The 22,795-nt window shown below is 42.3% G+C and overlaps 1 protein-coding gene across 1 annotated transcript in view; it reads right to left on the reverse strand.

Moving 5' to 3' along the window:
* Nucleotides 1-22,795, reverse strand: part of LOC134528588 (dipeptidyl aminopeptidase-like protein 6) — a 226,063-nt gene that overhangs the window by 19,112 nt on the left and 184,156 nt on the right. Inside the window, exons 6-11 of the mRNA XM_063362340.1 lie at nt 20,525-20,736; nt 19,074-19,237; nt 11,681-11,787; nt 5,722-5,845; nt 3,833-4,062; nt 1,318-1,592 (exon numbers count right to left, since the gene is read on the reverse strand). Of these exons, the coding sequence (XP_063218410.1) occupies nt 1,318-1,592; nt 3,833-4,062; nt 5,722-5,845; nt 11,681-11,787; nt 19,074-19,237; nt 20,525-20,736 (1,112 nt within the window). The remainder of the gene's footprint in view (nt 1-1,317; nt 1,593-3,832; nt 4,063-5,721; nt 5,846-11,680; nt 11,788-19,073; nt 19,238-20,524; nt 20,737-22,795) is intronic.

A 22,795-nucleotide genomic window follows, 5' to 3' on the forward strand; every position in this document is an offset into this window, starting at 1 on the left:
GCTTGTTATATTATTAGGCATAGGAAACATAATTCTCTTTGACTGAGGTCGCACATAAAAAATTAATATATACGCAAGTGTGCAAGTATGCAAGTAGGTAAGTATGCAAGTATGTGAGTTAACAAGTGTGCAAGTATGCAAGTTTGCAAGTGTGAAAGTATGGAAGAAAACATAGCAAGTATGTAAGTATGCTAATCCGCAAATATGCACATGTGAAAAGTATGCACATATGGAAGTGTGCATGTATGGAAGTTTGCAAGCACGCAAGTGTGCCAGTGTGTAAACTTGCAAGTGTTCAAGTGTGCTGCATGTTTTCTACCTCTCGCCTGCCGTCTCCTCCTCTACCGGTTCCCCCACCACGTAACCTAACTATCCCCCTCTGGCGATCAGAATTTTTGTAACTGTCGATAATTGTAGCCCTTTCGGCAAAAAGTTTCACTTCAAAATAGAAAATAACAAGCTAGCTGCATAAGGTTACAGAGAGGTTATTGAAATCCCCAGTGGGCTCCAATGATGTATTTCCTCCCTCTTACAGCCCGAAAGCCTCACACACACAAGCAGCAGGATTTGTGTTCCCAAAGTACATAGTCTCTAATGTTAAGTTTGTATATTTGTTATTTTAAAAAAAGCTATAAAAACATTTAAAATTTTGTAGACAAAAATACGTATTTGAAATTAAGATGGCATGTTTGTGTTATGTCTCTAGGCGAGTAAAAAATGGTTTATTATCATGTGTATTTCCACAAATCTCATTCTATATTTTCCTTTAAAAAATTATGTTTCAGAAACATTCAGGAAAAAAAAAATTAATCGTATGTGAAAAGTTAGTCTAAGACTTCTGTGCTGTATCCTCAAGACCGGTTAAGGACAAGACGCGACATGCGATTGTGAGAAATGCTGAGGGCTACAGAGATGTGTTTCACCAGGTCTTAGTTATGCTAATCAGGATTCCATAGGAGTTGTGCTAAAAGCTGGTAAAAACTCTCCAGCGGGTATAAAAGGAGATAAGATCTATTGTGAGCTTAGCGCTAATGACCTTGGATGTTGGGGAAAAGAAATACGAGGAGAAAAATCGAATTACCGAAGAACAGAAACAGCAAAAAAAAAAAAAAAAAAAAAAAAAAATATCCTGAATCGGTTGAAGGAACCTTTTTTTTTATCACTTGATGTAAGTTTTTGGACATACGCCATTGCTAAAGTTATTGCTTAGCAATGGCGTATGTCCAAAAACTTACATCAAGTCATGCATCCCATTGCACAAATCTATTAAAGATAACTTTTTTTTATGATTTTATACCGGGATGTTGAGCGGCTCACCCTTCCTGTGAGTGTGGGCGGGCGGGGGGGCGGTGGAGGCGGCGGCGGCGGAGGCGGCCTCGAGTGGGTCCTCGTCGGGCCAGTCGTCCGCGGCGGCGGAGGCGGAGGAGGAAGAGGCGGCGCGGCCGTAGAAGCCGCGCGGCGGCTGCGGCTGCTCCGGGTGGCAGGTGAGGCACTGCGGGCTGACCAGGGCCTCGCCCGTGCGCGGGGTCGACGAGGCGGTGCGGTACAGGTGCAGCTGGCCCGGGCGCTCCTCGGGCACCGCCAGGAAGTACCTGCGACCAGCCACGCGTCCTTGAAGGCCCGTCCTGCGAGGGGTCACACTGTCGCACGGGAAACAGTCCCGTCTACAACCGCCGTGTCCGATGTCCGAATCTACTGATTTCTAGAATAGTCGCCCGAGCGCAGTAAATATAAAGTGCTAAAATAATCGTTTTTATATCATTTTTGTTTACTATCATCAAGCTTTGTAAATGTGTAAGCAAATACTTAAGTTATCTTGTGGAATTTTGGGGGAGGTAAATAATTTATTAATTATATTCTGCAAGGTAAAAGTATATGCTAATAAATGTCAGTTATTTTGTTTGCCTTTCGAAAACCGGAAATTCAAATGTGAGTGTTCTGCTGTTCTAGGCTACCAGAGAACACAGACTGGGACAATAATTTAAAGTTCACCAATGTACATATTCGGAACAGGGAGATTCGGACCATCGCCCACACGACGCATGACGTCAGAGGGTCACGTGGGCCAATCAGTGATGAGTGCCCGGACACAGTTTAGAACATTGCAATCGTAAACGGGACTTTTAACGTTTTGTTGAACAGGAAGGTCTTGGAAAAAAGACCAAATGCTCATTAATACTTTGGGAAAGACCACTGCCTTCTCTGTGACCAAGGAGGTTACAGGTCTCTGGTTGTTGAACGGGAAGGCCTTGGAAAAGAGACCGAATGTTCATTAATACTTTGGGAAAGACCACTGCTTTCTCTGTGACCAAGGAGGTTACAGGTCTCTGGTTTTTGAACGGGAAGGCCTTGGAAAAGAGACCGAATGTTCATTAATACTTTGGGAAAGACCACTGCCTTCTCTGTGACCAAAGAGGTTACAGGTCTCTGGTTTTTGAACGGGAAGGTCTTGGAAAAGAGACAGAATGTTCATTAATACTTTGGGAAAGACCACTGCCTTCTCTGTGACCAAGGAGGTTACAGGTCTCTGGTTTTTGAATGGGAAGGCCTTGGAAAAGAGACTGAATGTTCATTAATACTTTGGGAAGGACCACTGTCTTCTCTTTGGCCAAGGAGGTTACAGGTCTCTGGTTTTTGAACGGGAAGGTCTTGGAAAAAAGACCAAATGCTCATTAATACTTTGGGAAAGACCACTGCCTTCTCTGTGACCAAGGAGGTTACAGGTCTCTGGTTGTTGAACGGGAAGGCCTTGGAAAAGAGACCGAATGTTCATTAATACTTTGGGAAAGACCACTGCTTTCTCTGTGACCAAGGAGGTTACAGGTCTCTGGTTTTTGAACGGGAAGGCCTTGGAAAAGAGATCGAATGTTCATTAATACTTTGGGAAAGACCACTGCCTTCTCTGTGACCAAAGAGGTTACAGGTCTCTGGTTGTTGAACGGGAAGGTCTTGGAAAAGAGACAGAATGTTCATTAATACTTTGGGAAAGACCACTGCCTTCTCTGTGACCAAGGAGGTTACAGGTCTCTGGTTTTTGAACGGGAAGGCCTTGGAAAAGAGACAGAATGTTCATTAATACTTTGGGAAAGACCACTGCCTTCTCTGTGACCAAGGAGGTTACAGGTCTCTGGTTTTTGAACGGGAAGGCCTTGGAAAAGAGACAGAATGTTCATTAATACTTTGGGAAAGACCACTGCCTTCTCTGTGACCAAGGAGGTTACAGGTCTCTGGTTTTTGAACGGGAAGGCCTTGGAAAAGAGACTGAATGTTCATTAATACTTTGGGAAGGACCACTGTCTTCTCTTTGGCCAAGGAGGTTACAGGTCTCTGGTTGTTGAACAGGAAGGCCTTGGGAAAGACCACTGCCTTCTCTTTGGCCAATGAGGTTACAGGTCTCTGGATGATGGACGGGAAGGTCTTGGAAAAGAGACCAAATGTTCATTAATACTATGGGAAAGACCACTGCCTTCTCTTTGGCCAAGGAAGCAACAGGTCTCCTCTGGTTGTTGAACGGGAAGTTTATGGAAAACAGACCAAATGTTCTTTAATACTTTGGGAAAGACCACTGTCTTCTCTTTGGCCAAGGAGGTTACAGGTCTCTAGTTGTTGAACGGGAAGGCCTTGGAAAAGAGACCAATTGTTCAGTAATACTTTGGGAAAGACCATGGCCTTCTCTTTGGCCAAGGAGGTTACAGGTCTCTGGTTGTTGAACGGGAAGGCCTTGGAAAACAGACAAAATGATCATTAATACTTCGGGAAAGACCACTTCCTTCTCTTTGGCCAAGGAGGTTACAGGTCTCTGGCTGCTGGAGGGAAGGGCTCGCCCACTCACACGAGGCCCTCCTGGTGGTCCCAGGCGAGGATGCGCGCCACCTCGAAGCGGCCGTGCGTCAGCGGCAGCACGCGCTTCTTGGCAATGTTGACGGATATGACGTGCTTGAAGTGGCCCGCGGGGCCGTCGCGCACCGGCGCGATGGTCACGTACGTGTTGCCATCCTGGGAGAAGAGCGGCGCGTCCTGGATGTCCACCCAGCCTCGGCCCTCGCCGCTCACTCGGTGCGTCTGGGGGCAGTCCGGTCTACGTCACCGCCCGCTCAATACAAAAAACTTTATTTCATATCCACTACCATCAAGTCTTTCAAGATTGTAGTATATTTGCTGCAATTGAGTTTGCACCGAAAATATGCTAATTAAATTCGAGATATGATTTTAAGATTTATTGGGTAAAATAATAGCAAATGCACACATATTACATATAAATTCCTTTGAAAATATAACAACTGATTGATACATGTGGATGCTGTCAGAAAAGGTGAAAAATTCACTACTACACTGGCTTCAGTAAGTAGCAGTTAAACAGCAAAATTTCATTGAGTGGACAAAAACATTTATATCATAATTTGGTAGAAAATTGTAAAATATGCTAAATAATTTTTTTGGAGACAGGTTAGAAAATACACCATTTTAAAACATTTAAATCACATCGTGAGTGGTTGATGAGCAGCAAATCAAACAGATTAATTAACCCCGACGTAATTGAGGCACAATTTTGTGGAGTCCGGCCTGGTACCAGAAATAAAACGCAAAGCAGGCACAAAAGGTGTGATCCCTGATTCCCCCCCCCCCCCCCAAAAAAAACCCATTGAATTAAAAATAAAACTATAGTGGTAACACTATTAAATCTACTTCATAGCTTCGATGATGAATTTGACAGAGGTGAGAAATTAGTTAAAATATAGCCTTTTAATGGGGCTATTGTTTTTTTTTCCCCCCACGTTTCGGAATTGCCATTATCTTTGAAAGATTCGTGCAATGGGAGCGCATGACTTGATGTAAGCTTTTGGATGTACGCTATTGCTAAGCACATGTATGTCTGTAGAAGAAAACAAAAAAAAAAAAAAAAAAACCAAAAGACAAAAACACAAATTAAGCCAAAAAAATTGCTGTTGTAAACAGGATATGAACACCACATAATATTCCGTAACAGGAATATGGTCACAAACAAAGAAAAACAAAGAAAATGGACTAACAGAACGAAAAAACCCCCACAAATGATAACAGCACAAAAATACCGAACCCAAAAAATTCAGCACAACAGTTGAAACGAGACAAAAACACAGCAAAACGACAAGACGAAACAAACACAATAGTTTTCTAAAACAGAAACAAGCGACGTTTCGGGAACTGCTATCTGCTCCCGTCCTCAGGCAGAGATGCACATGGTACGAAAACACAGGTGCGACTGAGTAGGGGCTGGAAAAATGAGGGTATTTATCAGAGAATAGAATGTTGTGCTAAATTTTTTGGGTTCAATATTTTTGTGCTGTCATCATTTGTGGGTTTTTTTTCGTTCTGTTAGTCCATTTCTTTATTTTTCTTTGTTTGTGACCATATTCCTGTTATGGAATATTATGTGGTGTTTATATCCTGCTGACAACAGCAATTTTTTGCTTAATTTGTGTTTTTGTCTTTTTTGTTTATTGTAGTTTTCTTCTACAGACATACATGTGATTTAGCAATGGCGTATGTCCAAAAGCATACATCAAGTCATGCACTCCCATTGCACAAATCTTTCAAAGATAATATCCGAGCTGGTTGCATGCCAGATCAGGCAGGTCTCTCGCGAGGGTGTGCTCAGTGAATTTCCCATCTCTCGGCAACTGCAGGAGACGTGCTGCAAAGCTCAATGGGGAACTGACGGGTGTTAGAAAAGTCGCTCACCTCCTGACAGTACCACATGGGGCTCTTGCACACCGTGATGATGGACAGGTTCTGGGGCCGGTTCATCCAGGTGACGCACACCTCAGTCAGGCTCACCCACGTCACCGCTGTGAAGTAGAACTCGCTGCAACAACACACCGCCTGGTTATTCCACCAAGAGCATGTATGTACACCCGCCACCGTCTGTCTCTTGCAGTTTCAGCACATCGACAGTTTACTCTTTGTTGTTTGTTGCATTCATTACTTGAGCTAGTATCAATAACAAGAAAATTTTTGAACGTGATGTCTTATAAATCGATGAACGCCAGCTGCACGCACGAAAAATTGTCACGTTCCGCCCGAGCTGAGCGTGCAAGAACCGGCCAACCACCGTGCGAGAAAATCTTCTATAAGATCAAACAGGTTAAGGCGGGCTTTAGTTAACTAATTGTTCGTGATTATATTTAAACAAATTATTTAAATTAAAATTTGCAAAAAACTGTAAATAATATTTGAAAATTGAAAAGTATGCAATTTTTCATCAATTTTTTCTTATGACGTCATCACGTAAAATTATCGTCCGTAAATTTACATTAAAGACAACCCTCTTTTTTTAATGTCAGTGTTGCAAACAGTTAAAAAAAAATTCCAGAAGGGAACTTTTACATAAAACAATTAAAATCGAGTAGTATACAAACAGAATTCGCTTTTATTATTGTTTTCTTGCAAATGCACATAATCTTAAGGGGGGAAAAGCTAGTAATAATTTACTATCCCACCTAAAAATCAATGGTAATATTATCATACCATTTATTTATGATTTTAAAATGTCATCAACTAACATTGATATAAGTTGATTAATTTCTAAATTATTACACTATTGAAAAAAAAAATGTAATAAACTCTGTTTTACCAAGCCATACAAAAAAAAAACAAGAATAGTTAAAGTATAAGGTGTGCTCATTATAAACTTAAATTCTAAGTGAAAGAAAACCAGCTTGCTTTTTTTATTTAACAGGTGTGCAGTTGCTATAAATTGTTCATTTATCCAGCAATAATTTATAGACAGTTATTATCTAGCAAATGTAGGTGTTTGATTTTGAGAGTTAACTAACTTTTTGTGCTTAAGTTACTTGTGTTTATTTATTATTTTATCATCATCATCATCATCATCATCATCATCATCATCATCATCATCATTGTTATTATTATTATACGTAAAATAAATACTTTAGGCTTACATAGTATGAAATAACCAAACCAATGACTAAGCAATTTATTAAAAGTTATTTTAGCAATTACATGTGCCATTAATAATAATACTAATGCATATTTGTTTAAAGTACAATTTTTAAAATACAACATGCATTTTAAAAAATGGGTGCGTGTACTTATGTACGTGCGTGAGAAGTTATACTTCTTTGGCGTCATTAAAAAATAGTTTTTAATTGCATGCAAATAATTAATTACAATAAAATAATAAAAGGGTTGGAAAAAGATAGTCATCACAGTCAATAAGGTTCAGTTTAAATTTGAAAAATTAAATAAATAAAATTTAGAGAATAATAAATATATGACATAATTTGTACCAAATATTATAAGTTTCTTAATTTTAAATATTTATCATTGATTATTTAATATTTTAAAAGAAAATAAATAAATTTAATAATAAATTCAAAAATAAAATTTAAGTTTATTAATTTTTTAAATATTTATTATTTTCTTAATTTAATAATCACTTTTAATTTTTAACAAAAAGTTTTCATTAAATTTGTTTATTTATTTTTAAAATATTTATTATTTATTCAATTTAATAATAAATATTAATAATTAACATTTTAATTTGATGTTTGATTTTATTTTTATCACAAATTTTTTATTAAATTTATTTATTTATTATGTAAATATTAAATAACTAATAATAAATATTTAATTTTAATAATTTAATAATATTAAGTATTAATTATATTAGATAATAATATTCTAATTTATATCAATAAATAATACAACCGGATAGTTAACCTCAATTATATTGGAGCACTTGAAAAAGTATAAAAGCACTTTTTTTTACTAATATTTACAAATAGTAAATAATATTAATCAAATTATTCAATTTAAATCACTACTGAATATAATTGGTAATTATTTACTTGGGCGGTATTTCCGAAAAAAAATGTTAAAAAACCGAAAATACCTTTATTTTATGCTCTTCAACTTCCTCTTTTCATTAAAAGTGGCGGAGGTAAGAAGTTCCAAATACTTTAGGAGATATAGAATTTTTAAATTTCATCATATGTAGTTGAGCGGTATTTGCGAAAATAAATGTTAAAAATCCGAAAATACCTTTATCATGTGCTCTTCAACTTCCTCTTTTCATTAAAAGTGGCGGAGGTAAGAAATTCCAAATACTTTAGGAGATATCGAATTTTTAAATTTCATCATATGTAGTTGAGCGGTATTTTCGAAAATAAATGTTAAAAATCCGAAAATACCTTTATCATATGCTCTTCAACTTCCTATTTTCATTAAAAGCGGCGGAGATAAGAAATTCCAAATACTTTAGGAGATATCGAATTTTTTAATTTTGCAATACAAGACCTGTGGAACCATTCGAGCGGCGCCATTTTTTGTTATTTTGCCGTGTGTTCGTGAATACGTGAATCGTGAATGCGTAATTAATAAAATGGTTGATTAGGTCAGGTCAGTTACATTATTAATACTTTCAAACTAAGCCGACATTAAAAATTATTTTGTGAATTAATTTTAATGGCTGTTTAGTTTTAAAATATTTATAATGTAACTGACCTGACCAAACAAACCCGGACAGAGGGTGAACAGTAAACTAAAATGGTCGATTAGGTCAGGTCAGTTACATTATAAATACTTTCAAACTAAGGTGATATTAAAAATAATGTGAATTAATTTTAACTATTCTTTAGTTTTAAATTATTTATAATGTAACTGACCTTACCTAACAAACCCGTAACAAAGGATGTACAGTAACAACTCACGTAAATTTTTTTGTTACTTATTACTTGCGCAACAATATCAAAATAACAAATAAGACTTTAAAATTAGAAACGTTAAAAACTCACCTAAGTTGGAGGCGGTAATTAAACACCGTTTTAAACAATAATTGAACTAAATAATCACGTATTAGTTCATTTGAATTCTGGCCTATCACGAACAATCACGTGACATCATTATCCAATAAAAAATAGATACTCGTACGTAAACAAGAAACAATGGTGCACGCACGCCACAGGAATGCGCTGGTTTTGTGCTGAAATTTAAAAATTCAATATCTCCTAAAGTATTTGGAATTTCTCATCTTCGCCGCTTTTAATGAAAATAGGAATTTGAAGAGCATATAATAAAGGTATTTTCGGATTTTTAACATTTTTTTTTCGCAAATACCACTCAAGTAAATATTTACCTATAATTTATTAGCACATATATAATTCGCACTTGTATGAAACTAAAACACGTGTTGTGAATGTAGAAACTAGAAACACGTGGATAAATATTATAAATATGAAAACAGCGATCAGAGGCGACGAGCGTCCCAACATGCGCGACTAATAGAGGTTCTATTTCTATTTTGTTGGTAGCTTTTTTTTAGAGAATTAATGAGCGGTTTAGCGGGCAGCTTCAACCTGTTAATTTTGTGTTACAGTGATGCGCGCGCATCTTAAAATTTCACTCTCATAATTTTTTCATAACGCGCCTAAAGAAGTATAACTTCAATAAAAAATGTTTCTTTCAGCGATAGGATTTGAACTACATCAAAAATATTTCACTCCTTGCCATGGCAGTACAGAGACACAATAAAAAATTGCAAGACTACGTGTCATTTATAATATAACATTTATAATATAATATAACGTTTTTTTAAACATACAGTAGAATCCTGCTGATTAAGACACCTCACGGTTTCCGGAAAAACGGACTTATAAACGGAATGGTCGCAATAGAGAATTCGGGGTGTCACCGCATCGTCGGATACATCGTGTGAATGCCGCTCGGGCAGTGTCTAGCCGAGCTCGGCGCGTCCACTATCGCACGAAAAGCCGTCTCAGCTGTCATGTTATCTTACCCGCCCGCACGAAAAGCTGCTGTGGTAGCTTCTGCGAGAGCGTAAGAAACTCGTCCGGCCAGGCTGGCGGTAGCGGCGGCTTGACATCATACGTGACGTGACGTGACGCTTACCTCTCCCATCCCCTGCTAATTCTTCAAGGCTCATCCCTCCCAGAGCCACAAACCATGTAACCCCCCCCCCCCCTTTTTTTTTCCAACTAACATTTCAACACATTCCCTCCCTATTTCAACCTTCTGCGTGAGAAACTGTCAGCATCCTCCTCCGCTCCCACACCGCGTGCGACAAAAGCCAGGTTGTACAGTCCATTCTCGGTAAAATAAATATTTTTATGGGCTTATACGACTGTCCTTCGCCGTTAATAAATACTTTATAAGTTTAAGTTATTATGATACAATTTGTTTATTAGTCACACAGCAGTTTATGCTGAAAAATCACTAATACCTAAAATTTTATTGAATAGAAAAATTTAGCAGTGCCGTAAATATATTTATTTTACTGCATAGTTACTTTTACGTCTGCATTCCAACGTGTTTTTTTCACGCTGTGAAGGGCCAGTGGAAAAGATAATTGCTTGAGCTGTCAAAATAAACATCGCTGACGGCAAGGGTAGGAGCGCATCCTGTCGGTCTGTCGCTATGATTATCTACTCCAAAAACATGTCACAGCATTTCAGGATACTTATATCTTTCGTTTATAGCTGAATGTTTTCTACCTGATCCACACAAGTTCCTTCGCCATGTTTTGAACGAAAATAACCACCAGCCGGCTAGCATAGCCGAACTCGCGTGACGCGAGTTCTCTTAGCGCGAGTATTTATTGGAACGGGGTATGCAAGTCCGAGGTGTAGGTATAACATAATTCCACGCAATTTTATTTTGTTTAGCTGCGCATGTGCGAAGTCAGCGATGTTATAGAAAAATAGCCGAGAACCAAACACCTGGCGACGTCGTTAACACAGTGAACACAGCTTTGTGTGGCCAGTGACACCTGAGATGCAGCTGGCAAGATCACATCACACTAACCAGTCGCAAGACAAAGGCCCGGGACCGGGACGGCAATAGACGCGCGCGTAGATGCTATCAGGTGATGCGCGCAGTTTACCGGTACTGGCTAGCTTGGACAGTCTAGAGGGGTGGTATCTATTTTTAGCCGTCTTTTGTATGCCTGCCTGCTTACAGTACAGCGCTCGCCAAGATAAACGTGAACACATTAGCGCCCAACAAGGTGTAACAGACTTGTTTTTCAGCCGATTTTACTCAAATTTTCGACTTTCTCTGCTCAAATTTTTCACGGTTTCTCAAAAAACGGTCGTATAAACGGAATGGACGCATCAGAGGGTCGCATCGGCGGGATTCTACTTTTTCAAGTTGTGATCACTTCTTACTATGTCCGTTTAAGTTTACAAAACGTATTCCAGGAAAGTTTCACTACCAAAAAGCTTTAATTTGGAGCACCTATTTCGCTTAGTACATTTTACAAAGTTCACAAAACTAATATACTCGCGTATACTGTATGAATGTTTCCTAAGACAAACAGCGGAAAACTGCGATGGGAATCCTTCTATTCACAGACGAGAGAGCCAAACGCCCGATCGTGCATCTTCGGTTTTTTTTTGTTCATTGTAAATAAATATGGCGGTGTTGATAAAATGATAATAATGGTCAGTTAGGTTAGGTTAGCTACATTATAAACACTTTAAAACATTTTGGACGGTTGATTTGGTTAGGATAGCTACATAAAATATACAGAAAAAAGCATTAACTTCGGGGAACTTCGGGTTTTGGCTCTCTCCTCTGTGAAAAGAAGGCTTCCCAAACTGCGATGGCCTATGTCCAAGATTATTGTGTTAAAGCGGTATGATTGTTTGTCGTGGTGGCCCACCTGGTGTGTTTGAAGGCGGCGGGCGGCTTCAGGTCTCTCGTGCGGATGTTCTTGGGGTCGGCGAGGTCAGCCACCCACAAGGTCACCAGCGGGTTGGGCGTGCCCGCCTGCCGACAGTCACACGTCACACATCACACGTCACACTGCTTCCCGGCTCCACCACGCCAGCCTCTGGGAGCCTAGTGTCTATCATGACCAGTCACACGTCACACGTCACACTGCTTCCCGGCTCCACCACGCCAGCCTCTGGGAGCCTAGTGTCTATCATGACCAGTCACACGTCACACGTCACACGTCACACTGCTTCCCGGCTCTGCCTCGCCAGCTTCTGGGAGCCTGGTGTCTATCACGATCACTGGTGCGACCAGACATCAGCGGTATGTTCCCGGGTTAGCTTCCCAGTCGCGTTGGGGTTTTCCCTCTCTTGCCCCAGTCACCTAGTGTCCGTGTGGCGATGGCTACAGAGCCCGACCAGGCTACGAGACATTCATCATCATCATCATCATTACAATCATCACTATCAAAGGCCCGTCTACAACTGTCCGAATCTGTAGGCTGTCCGAATCTGTAGGCTGTCCGAATCCTTATCCTAATGTGAATGACGTCACACTGCCCAGTCTACAATTGTGATGTCAAAATTGTCATGTTTTTGCTGAATCTTAAATTTTAAATCTCATACACGGTAATTAATGTGAATCTATTTATTAATAAATCTGTGTTACTCTTATTATATAAAACCATATGTAAAGACTTTAGCTCTTCTTACAAGCATTACATGGGTGAATTTCTGGGGTTCTTTCTTTCTTAATCGATACAGCAGACATCTCGGCATCGGAAAGTCTAAGTGGCCGGTTAGAAATAGATGTCACGCGTTGCTTCTTCAATATATTATTTTAGTTTACGCATTATTTCTTTCTGATTGCATTAAAAAAATATTGGGCCCAAAATATTGAAGTATTTATTTTACAAAAAGTAGTTTACACGCTTACGCAAAAAAAAAAAATTTATTTGGAACAAATTGGCCAAGTAGGTACTCTCGTTGCTAGCTTGTTTGTGACTGAACGCTAGCCGTGTCTATTAAGTATTTTAGTGTTCGCTGTTGTGCGATGAAGTCATTACGCGGGAAACAAGGGGAGCGTTACAATAGTTATTATTAGCCTCGAGTGTATTGTTTGGTCGTAGCCAGTGGCGAGGCGTGAGGTTTACATGAGGGGAAGCAACAACTCCGTTCACCCCAAAACATGTCCGTGGGGGGGGGGGGGGGGTCCGGGTGCCCTCCCCCGAGAAAATATGGATTTCAAGGTACAAAAGGGTGCTATTTATGTAGTTTTCTTACTGAACATTGACTATTCCACAGGTAGAAAAACTGACATTTTTTTAATTATAAATTATTTTTGAAAAATAATAATGTTTGACTTACATTATTCTGATAATAAAATACCTACTCTACATTATTTATATACTAATTGGGAGTGTAGTATCATCGATATCTGGTACAAAATATATAAACAGACAACACATGGCAAAGTAAGTACTTAAAATAAAGAGAAGAACCTCATAAAAATGTACTTCTTACCTTAAATTTTATATTTCAGCTCAATTCTGCGGTTTTTAGTTGCGAAGATATCGATCACATCATCATTGAAAGATGATCCACGACGTAGTTTCTGCAGAAGTTTTTTTTCAATGCTGAGTAGTGCAAGGGCAGACAATCTTTCCTGACGCTGGCTGTTCCGCAAGTAGTCTTTAATTCGCTTCAAAGCTGAGAATGATCTCTCAGCTGAAGCACTTGTAGCTGGTATTGTCAAAATAAGCTTTGACAGTTTTAGTGTTTCTGGAAATACGTCACTTAGTTCGGATGCTACCAAATACAATTGGAAATCTGACACAGTACATTTGTGCATGTCACTGTCCGTGAATAAAACGTACAACTCACTTCTTAAGCTTGGTAAATCAAAGAATTTCCCGTAGTTTTTCTTCAGAGATACGAAAGCTTCTTCTGGGAAGTTTTGTGAATGCTGAAGGAAAAGTTTGCTATCCAACAAGCTTACGAATTTTAGCTTGGGTACTTCTGAAAATCTTTGATTTACATGCACAATAATGGCATCCACAATTTGAAAAAAAAGTCTTCTGTAAATAACTTTTTTATCCTCACCCGAGGAAAAATCTACACGAGCGCGTTTTGCTGTTGGGAGAGTATTTTCACACTCTGAGCAAACATTTCCCCACACTCGGTCAAAATCATTTCTTAAATCGTTTAGAAAGGTTTTAAAGTTTTCAATCTTCTTCATACAGAAATTTATGTCACTGATTTTAGTTTGAAGTATTTGGAAAATTGAATCCGAATGCGGGAAAATGTACGAAAATATGACAAGAAAGAAATTAAAATCGAAATCATTCAAATGTGATAAAAGACCACGGGCAGAACATAATGTTTCGGAATCCCACTTGTCAGCATTTTCTATCATAGTTCTTAGAAGATCTGCTATATTTTCCTTGTGTTCGTTCACAGTTTCTACAAGCTTACTATTGTAATTCCAGCGAGTTGGAGCAAGCGCGGGAAACCTCTTTTTCACCTCTGCATCTAGAGCCTGCATCCTCTTCGTTGATTTTCCAAAAAAAAAAAACTGCCAAACGCTGTTAGAGAGATGAAAAATACCTTGCACTGTTTGATGTAACTTACAGACTGCGAAAGAACAAGATTTAACTTGTGGGCGTAACAGTGAACAAAAATAGCTTGATCACAGACTGCTCTAAGTTTTGTTTGCAGTCCACCATGCTCTCCAGCCATCACTGCAGCTCCATCATATGTCTGCGCTACTAATTTATCGACACATTTAAAGTCTTCTAAAATTTGTATGGCATGTTGGTAAAGTCCATTAGCTGTTCTATCATCACTGACATCCACGAACTTTAAAAATCTTTCCTCAACATCCCCATTTCTTGTAACATATCGTAGTACTGAGGATAATTGAGATTTGACTGATATGTCGGTTGTCTCATCCAAAATCAGTGCCACAAAAGGTGACTCCGATATTTCTTTTTTTACTTCACGTATCAGTAAGTCAGACAGAGAAAACAGAATATCATTCTGGATGTCACTCGATAAACCTGTGAAAACTGTTGAGTTCTCAAGGTGAGCTTTGAGCTCATTGTCATATTCAGCCAATTCATTAAGAAATTCTATATAATTACCCTTTTTAAGTGACAAAGTAGACTCATCGTGACCACGAAAAGCCAGTTCTTGTTTAGCCAAAAAACAAGTTGCTCTTATCAGATGGCTCACGATCCGTCTGTTTTTCCGCACTTTCTCATTATGCATCTCAATGCCTAGCCGATACTGACTGCTTACCGCGAATTCAATACGTGTTTTACCGAAATGTTTGAGTTCTTTCAAACACATAATGTGGCTGTGGGATAATTTGTGCCGTTTTTCTGCTTTCTGAAGATTATTTAAATCGCAAAAACCGGAAGTACTCCACACTGAATTTTCTTTTGAAAAGAGTAAGCAAGGCCAACAAAAACGTTTCATCAGTTTCTTGCAGCCACATAACCAGGTTATATGTTCGTAAGTGCGTGGATGAAAATGCCTAGTAAATGCTTTTACTTTTGTCTCCAGAGCTAACGGAGGTATAGGTCTGCCACTGAGGATTATTTCATTTTTTTGTTCAAAAGTTAAAGCACTAAACGGACTGTTTATTAGTTTTTCTATAATACATTTACAATTATTGACGCATGATTCCTCTGAGTCCAACAAAAAAGCATTACCTGAAAATCCAGGTTGAGAAACCTCACTACTCGCCATTATTCTGGCGTGGAAGTTCTCTTCACCGCAGCTTCCAGCCCGCTATAGCCCGCCACACTACGCATGCATATCGCAGCTCGTGTATTGAAAGAAAAGTTTACGGTTTATTTATAGACCACCACTATTCACTTTAACAAAACAAAACGTTTAAGCATATTTTAAGATAATCGATACTCATTAGTTAACGTTAAAACATACGTATAATGTTTTATCCTTTATATTTCACACGTGGTTCTTATACTGTTTTTGCACAACTGGAAGCTGCAGGCGAGGCCGCTTCCAGGCTAACGGCAACTCCCGCAAGCCCAGTTCGTAGTTCCTTTTATCCAGTGTTGCCAGGCGTAGCACACAAAATTCGGGTACACTTACCTCAAAATTCGAGTACTTACGGGTACGAGAATTTCTTATTTCGGGTATCATTCCGGTACACACACAAAAAAGGATTAAAACATAAATAGCTATCTTCTTAAACAAAAAATTGTCATATATGACACAATCTCATAGCAAAAACTTTTATAGTTTCAAGGCCCGTGTGAAGAATATTAAAATGTGTGGTTTTGGCAGAACGAAGTGGAAGGGATAGATTAGGTCTCAAATAAAAAAAAAAAAGTATAATTTAGAGGTCAGGAACAAAAAACTTCGCTAATATTATAATTTTTAGTTAACAGCTCAATTATATTATATGATTAAAAGTAAATTAAAATGAATATAAGATCTTCAAAAGCATTGTATATACAACTTTTCCTGGTACATTGAAGAGTGTTTCACACCCAACTAGCCCTTTTTTTTTTATACAATACCAGACCCTCTTAACGCATGGCTATGCTACTGCTTCCTTTTATGAGTATTACTGGTGAACAAATGGGCATATTATAATTTTTTAAGATTGGTTTGTAATATCAGTTGATACTATTTATGATAATACTTTACCTATGTATCACACTTTCCGAATGATTGAATGATTTGTGAGTGTTACACTCGTAAATCGTGGTTTTAGAAGTGCGACAGACTTTCGCAAAAAAAAAAAATTACACAAATTTTTATATGACACGTGTGTTTAACAATTTATAGAAAGTTCAGGAAATATTTGTGGGACGTTCAGTCACTAAAAGAGAAATCGTCTTCAGTAGTGACATGTAGTTGGTTTAATGTTTGTGGTTGTAGGTCTGCATAAACATTTGCATTTGTCATTCGATTAAGTGAAATAAATATAAATAGCCAAATAACTCGGACGTTACATACGTTTACCAGGCAATTTCAATTGAAAAAAAATACTTATTGAATAATTTCATTCATGTAAACCATGCACAATTAAAAACGCAGGAGTAGTAATACATAAAAACAAGTAACTCAAGCAAGTGGTTCTACACACAAAAATATTTCATATTTACTATTCGTTTACCTGTAAATCCCCAATATGTTCCAAGTTTGTTGGGTCAAACCTAACTCTAGAGTTATCTCACTAATATTAACAAATAAAGTTGACAAGGCTGCGGATAGTCCCTGTTATTAGTGGTGCATCTCCAGCTGCTCAGGGGCGGCAGATTAGGGTTCGTGCCTCGTGGCCTAAGGGATCTAGCCTGCCCAGGACGACTTTAGGAAATAAAAGTCCGCATGAAGTTTCCGGGTTCTATGTACGATAAAACATACCATTTACATGGGGCTACCGTGGTCCCGCCTGTGGCAATCTCGATAAGGGCGATGCCCGGTTCCGCACGCTTTAGTTTCCCCGCACACTGCAAGGGGCGTCCCACCCTTACTGTAATCGCGACTAAAAAGGCCTAGCTGTGGAGCGACGTCTCCCTGCGTCTCTCGAGCGCGACTGCCCTCCCACGTGCCGCGACCTTGACTCCCCTCCCACGTGCCGCGACCTTGACTCCCCTCCCACGTGCCGCGACCTTGACTCCCCTCCCACGTGCCGCGACCTTGACTCCCCTCCCACGTGCCGCGACCTTGACTCCCCTCCCACGTGCCGCGACCTTGACTCCCCTCCCACGTGCCGCGACCTTGACTCCCCTCCTCAGCGAGCCCGCGGAACGCGCGGATTGGCCACAGGCGGAGAACCACGGCCTAGGCGCCCGGTGAATAATACCAATAAAATAAATGAAATATGAACTATAAAAACAAATTAATCTGAAATGAAATACAATACAAAATAAGTACATACAAAAGGAAACACAAGTCTACACTGCACCCTCGGCGAGTAGAAACACTTCCACGAAGCAACACTCGGCAGGAGAAGGCATTGGCGTGACATATAGGCCTGTAAGAGTTAAGGAGGCCTTTGGGCCGACGTCAAAGTTACTGTTATAAAACAGAAATATTTTATTAAAATAATAAAGTTGAGAATTTATTACTATTGATTTTTTCGTTTTCTAAAATTCGGGTACATTTGCGTACCCGAGCAAGTCTTCTCGGGTACCAGGTACAAACACAGTAATTCGGGTATGCGTACCCGAATTCGGGTACGTCTGGCAACACTGCTTTTATCCCTCCTAGATAGAAGCACCAGTCCAGCTGCGCGCGCAGATAGCAGCTGGTCGTTGTTAGTATGGGCGGACTGCTCGTACGGTTAGATTGTGACATGCATCTACAATGCCCATGATTTTTTTTGTTACTTATTACATTTTCCAGATAATATAAAAATTAAATATTTTTATTGTTGTTTACTGGTTAATGGAAGGGAAGCGCCGCTTCCACAGCTTCCATGGACGCCTCGCCTCTGGTCGTAGCAAACATTTCAAAGTATCCAATTTTCGTGTCGCCAAGATTCTCACAATTTCAAAAAAAAATAAATATATATATATGCTTCAGAAATAGAGTTTTTGTATATTTTGACTTATATGCACAAATCATAACTCTTTTCCACACAAATAAATAATTTTCAGATTTTTTAAAATAAAATTTAAAAAAATATATATGGTAGTGCCAATCTGAAGCCGTTACGCAAAACTGAGAAGTAGACAAACAGAAGCAGCATTACGAGAGAATTCCGTAGCATCACTGCTGCATCATTTCTACCTCTCCCCTACCATCTCCTCTTCCGACCGTTACAACTAGCCAGGGGCGTAGCCAGGGGGGGGGGGGGGGGGGTTAGGTGTTCAACCCCCCCCCCCCCCCCAAACCTTAGCACCAAATCTTTAATTAATTTCTTATTCATCACTCAAACAAATTTCATATTAAAATTAATAAAAAAAATTTCATTACAATATTTAAATTTAAGTACCGAAAACTACTAAAATAGCGCTATTTTACACCTTAAAATCCAAATTTTCCCGGGGGAGGGCCATCAGGACCCTCCGCTTTAATACGAGGAGGGGGGGAGGCATGCTTCTTAACACCCCCCATACACAAATCCTGGCTACGCCACTGCAACTAGCATATAGCATGCGATGCCGTGTTCCTATCCACCCTACCTTTTGTCGTCTTCCCATTTGACCGCTAGCGCATGCATTGGGAGTGGCGTCGTCCCTGAAGCACGGTTGCCTCACCACGTACCTAACTATTCCACCCATGCGATTGGAATTCTCGTTATCCTCGAAGATTGTAGCCCCCTCAGCCAAGCAGTTGGAAACTGAATTGGGCTACCTTGGGGTAGCGCAGGCTCCTGATCTCCGGGTAGCGACGGTCGTCGGGCGCGCCGAACCAGGGGAAGCGCTGCTCTTCCACGCGCGTGTCGTTGAAGGTGGCGTACAGCATCATGTGGCCGTCGTCCGACATCCACAGCGCCCGGCTGGCCCGCAGGATCTCCTCTGCAACACACGCGGCATCGCCCGCATCGACGACGATCGATATTTGGGGGCGACTGAAATGCTGCCCCTTGGAAGGGCAGCCCATCAGGATTTTTCTGACAGTGGTGTTTTTGAAAGTTTGTCTGAATTGTTGCCCCTTGGAAGGGCAGCCCATCAAGGTTTTTTCTGACAGTGGTGTTTTTGAAAGGTTGTCTGAATTGTTGCCCCTTGGAAGGGCAGCCCATCAAGGTTTTTTCTGACAGTGGTGTTTTTGAAAGGTTGTCTGAATTGTTGCCCCTTGGATGGACAGCCCTTCAGGATTTTTCTGACAGTGGTTAGTTTGTAAAGCGGCTGGAAGGGCAGCCCTTCCAGTATCTTAAAATGTGTCTATTTTCGTAATTTTATAATCCTGAATTGTTGCCCCGTGGAAGGGCAGCCCATCAGGATATCTGTAACAGTGGTGTTTTTGAAAGTTTGTCTGAATTATTGCCCCTTGGAAGGGCAGCCCTTCAGGATTTTTCTGACAGTGGTTAGTTACACGCACCAGTGCGTACACAGGCTTGCAAGGAGAAACGAATCTCAGCACAATCACACGCCTCTGTTTCATTTTGCAATGCCGGTACGGACCACGTATCGTAAAAGTTAATTAAGCATTACTGTGTCATTTGGAAAGACCGTTATCACTCGGTCAGCTGTCACAGCGCAACGTTAAACTCTCGCGCCAGTCTATCGTTCATGAGTGCCGGTCGCTCGAGGCCTCCCCCCACTCCACCCCCCCCACTACACCCGGCAGGAGCTCCCGCGCGCTACAGAGACCGTTAACGCACTATCAAGAGTCCAACTGTTTTATTACTTTAAAATATCTCAAGCTAAAATAAAGCTATGATAAATGGTAGCCATTTATACGAGAATAAACATATAACATTTAACTATATAAATATATAATAAAATACATTTCAAATGTTTTACGTGTGACAGTATGTTCTGTTTTTTTCTGGAAAGTTATTGCCAACTTAAGGCTAAACTCACCCAAATTTATGGCTCTTATAATAGGTTTATTACTAAAAAAAAATATAAATTAAATTACGGCAATATTAACTTAAAATAAAATTACCAAAAAGGCATAAAAGGTGGCGGTAATGTCACAGTTGTTTCGCTATTATGAGATTAAACAGAACAGAGTATATTATATTTGTATTAAAGTAGACAGCAATATCTGTTTGTGTATGTGCACCTGAATGACACCCGTGCTGGGAACTTATCGTATCGGAACGTACAGGTGCGTGTGTTACAGGTGGCAGCACTGACCCTCGTAGAGCCAGTCGGCGACTCCGTTGCCCACGATGCCCGGCACAGCGCTGGCGGTGACCCGGTAGCTGTGCGGCGCGCGCGCAGACGGCCGGAAGTAGATGTCGTAGTCGTGCACCATGACGAGGGCGCAGCCGCGCGGCGCCCAATCAGCGAGCAGCAGGTAGGGCTGTCCGTCCGCCTCTGGCCCAGGCGTCAGCGGGAACGTGTCCCTGTGGGCCCACACGCGTGTACAGGCACCGTGGCGCTGCCCTGGCGGCGAGCGTGCTAACTAACTGCAGCAGTGCAGGAGTCGAGACACGGCGGGAAGGTGTCCCTGCATGGCCCACATGCGTGTACAGGCACCGTGGCGATGCCCTGGCGGCGAGCGTGCTAACTAACTGCAGCACGGCAGGAGTCGAGACAGCAGGAAGGTGTCCCTGCGGGACCACACGCGTGTACAGGCACCGTGGCGCTGCCCTGGCGGCGAGCGTGCTAACTAACTGCAGCAGTGCAGGAGTCGAGACACGGCGGGAACGTGTCCCTGCAGGCCCACATGCGTGTACAGGCACCGTGGCGCTGCCCTGGCGGCGAGCGTGCTAACTAACTGCAGCACGGCAGGAGTCGAGACACGGCGGGAACGTGTCCCTGCATGGATGCGTGTACAGGCACCGTGGCGCTGCTCTGGCGGCGAGCGTGCTAACTAACTGCAGCAGTGCAGGAGTCGAGACACGGCGGGAACGTGTCCCTGCAGGCCCACATGCGTGTACAGGCACCGTGGCGCTGCCCTGGCGGCGAGCGTGCTAACTAACTGCAGCAGTGCAGGAGTCGAGACACGGCGGGAACGTGTCCCTGCATGGCCCACATGCGTGTACAGGCACCGTGGCGCTGCCCTGGCGGCGAGTGTGTTAACTAACTGCAGCAGTGCAGGAGTCGTGACACGGCGGGAACGTGTCCCTGCAGGCCCACATGCATGTACAGGCACCGTGGCGCTGCCCTGGCGGCAAGCGTGCTAACTAACTGCAGCAGTGCAGGAGTCGTGACACGGCGGGAACGTGTCCCTGCAGGCCCACATGCGTGTACAGGCACCGTGGCGCTGCTCTGGCGGCGAGCGTGCTAACTAACTGCAGCACGGCAGGAGTCGAGACACGGCGGGAAGGTGTCCCTGCATGGCCCACATGCGTGTACAGGCACCGTGGCGCTGCTCTGGCGGCGAGCGTGCTAACTAACTGCAGCACGGCAGGAGTCGAGACACGGCGGGAAGGTGTCCCTGCAGGCCCACATGCGTGTACAGGCACCGTGGCGCTGCTCTCGCGGCGAGCGTGCTAACTAACTGCAGCACGGCAGGAGTCGAGACACGGCGGGAAGGTGTCCCTGCATGGCCCACATGCGTGTACAGGCACCGTGGCGCTGCTCTGGCGGCGAGCGTGCTAACTAACTGCAGCACGGCAGGAGTCGAGACACGGCGGGATTGTGTCCCTGCATGGCCCACATGCGTGTACAGGCACCGTGGCGCTGCTCTGGCGGCGAGCGTGCTAACTAACTGCAGCACGGCAGGAGTCGAGACACGGCGGGAAGGTGTCCCTGCATGGCCCACATGCGTGTAAGGCACCGTAGCGCTGCTCTGGCGGCGAGCGTGCTAACTAACTGCAGCACGGCAGGAGTCGAGACACGGCGGGAACGTGTCCCTGCAGGCCCACATGCGTGTACAGGCACCGTGGCGCTGCTCTGGCGGCGAGCGTGCTAACTAACTGCAGCACGGCAGGAGTCGAGACACGGCGGGAACGTGTCCCTGCAGGCCCACATGCGTGTACAGGCACCGTGGCGCTGCTCTGGCGGCGAACGTGCTAACTAACTGCAGAACGGCAGGAGTCGAGACACGGCGGGAAGGTGTCCCTGCAGGCCCACATGCGTGTACAGGCACCGTGGCGCTGCCCTGGCGGCGAGCGTGCTAACTAACTGCAGCACGGCAGGAGTCGAGACACGGCGGGAAGGTTTCCCTGAAGGCCCACATGCGTGTACAGGCACCGTGGCGCTGCCCTGGCGGCGAGCGTGCTAACTAACTGCAGCACGGCAGGAGTCGAGACACGGCGGGAAGGTGTCCCTGCAGGCCCACATGCGTGTACAGGCACCGTGGCGCTGCTCTGGCGGCGAGCGTGCTAACTAACGGCAGCACGGCAGGAGTCGAGACACGGCGGGAACGTGTCCCTGCAGGCCCACATGCGTGTACAGGCACCGTGGCGCTGCTCTGGCGGCGTGCGTGCTAACTAACTGCAGCACGGCAGGAGTCGA

This window comes from Bacillus rossius, chromosome 1, assembly GCF_032445375.1.
Source record: "Bacillus rossius redtenbacheri isolate Brsri chromosome 1, Brsri_v3, whole genome shotgun sequence".
NCBI classification, from domain to species: Eukaryota; Metazoa; Arthropoda; class Insecta; order Phasmatodea; family Bacillidae; genus Bacillus; species Bacillus rossius.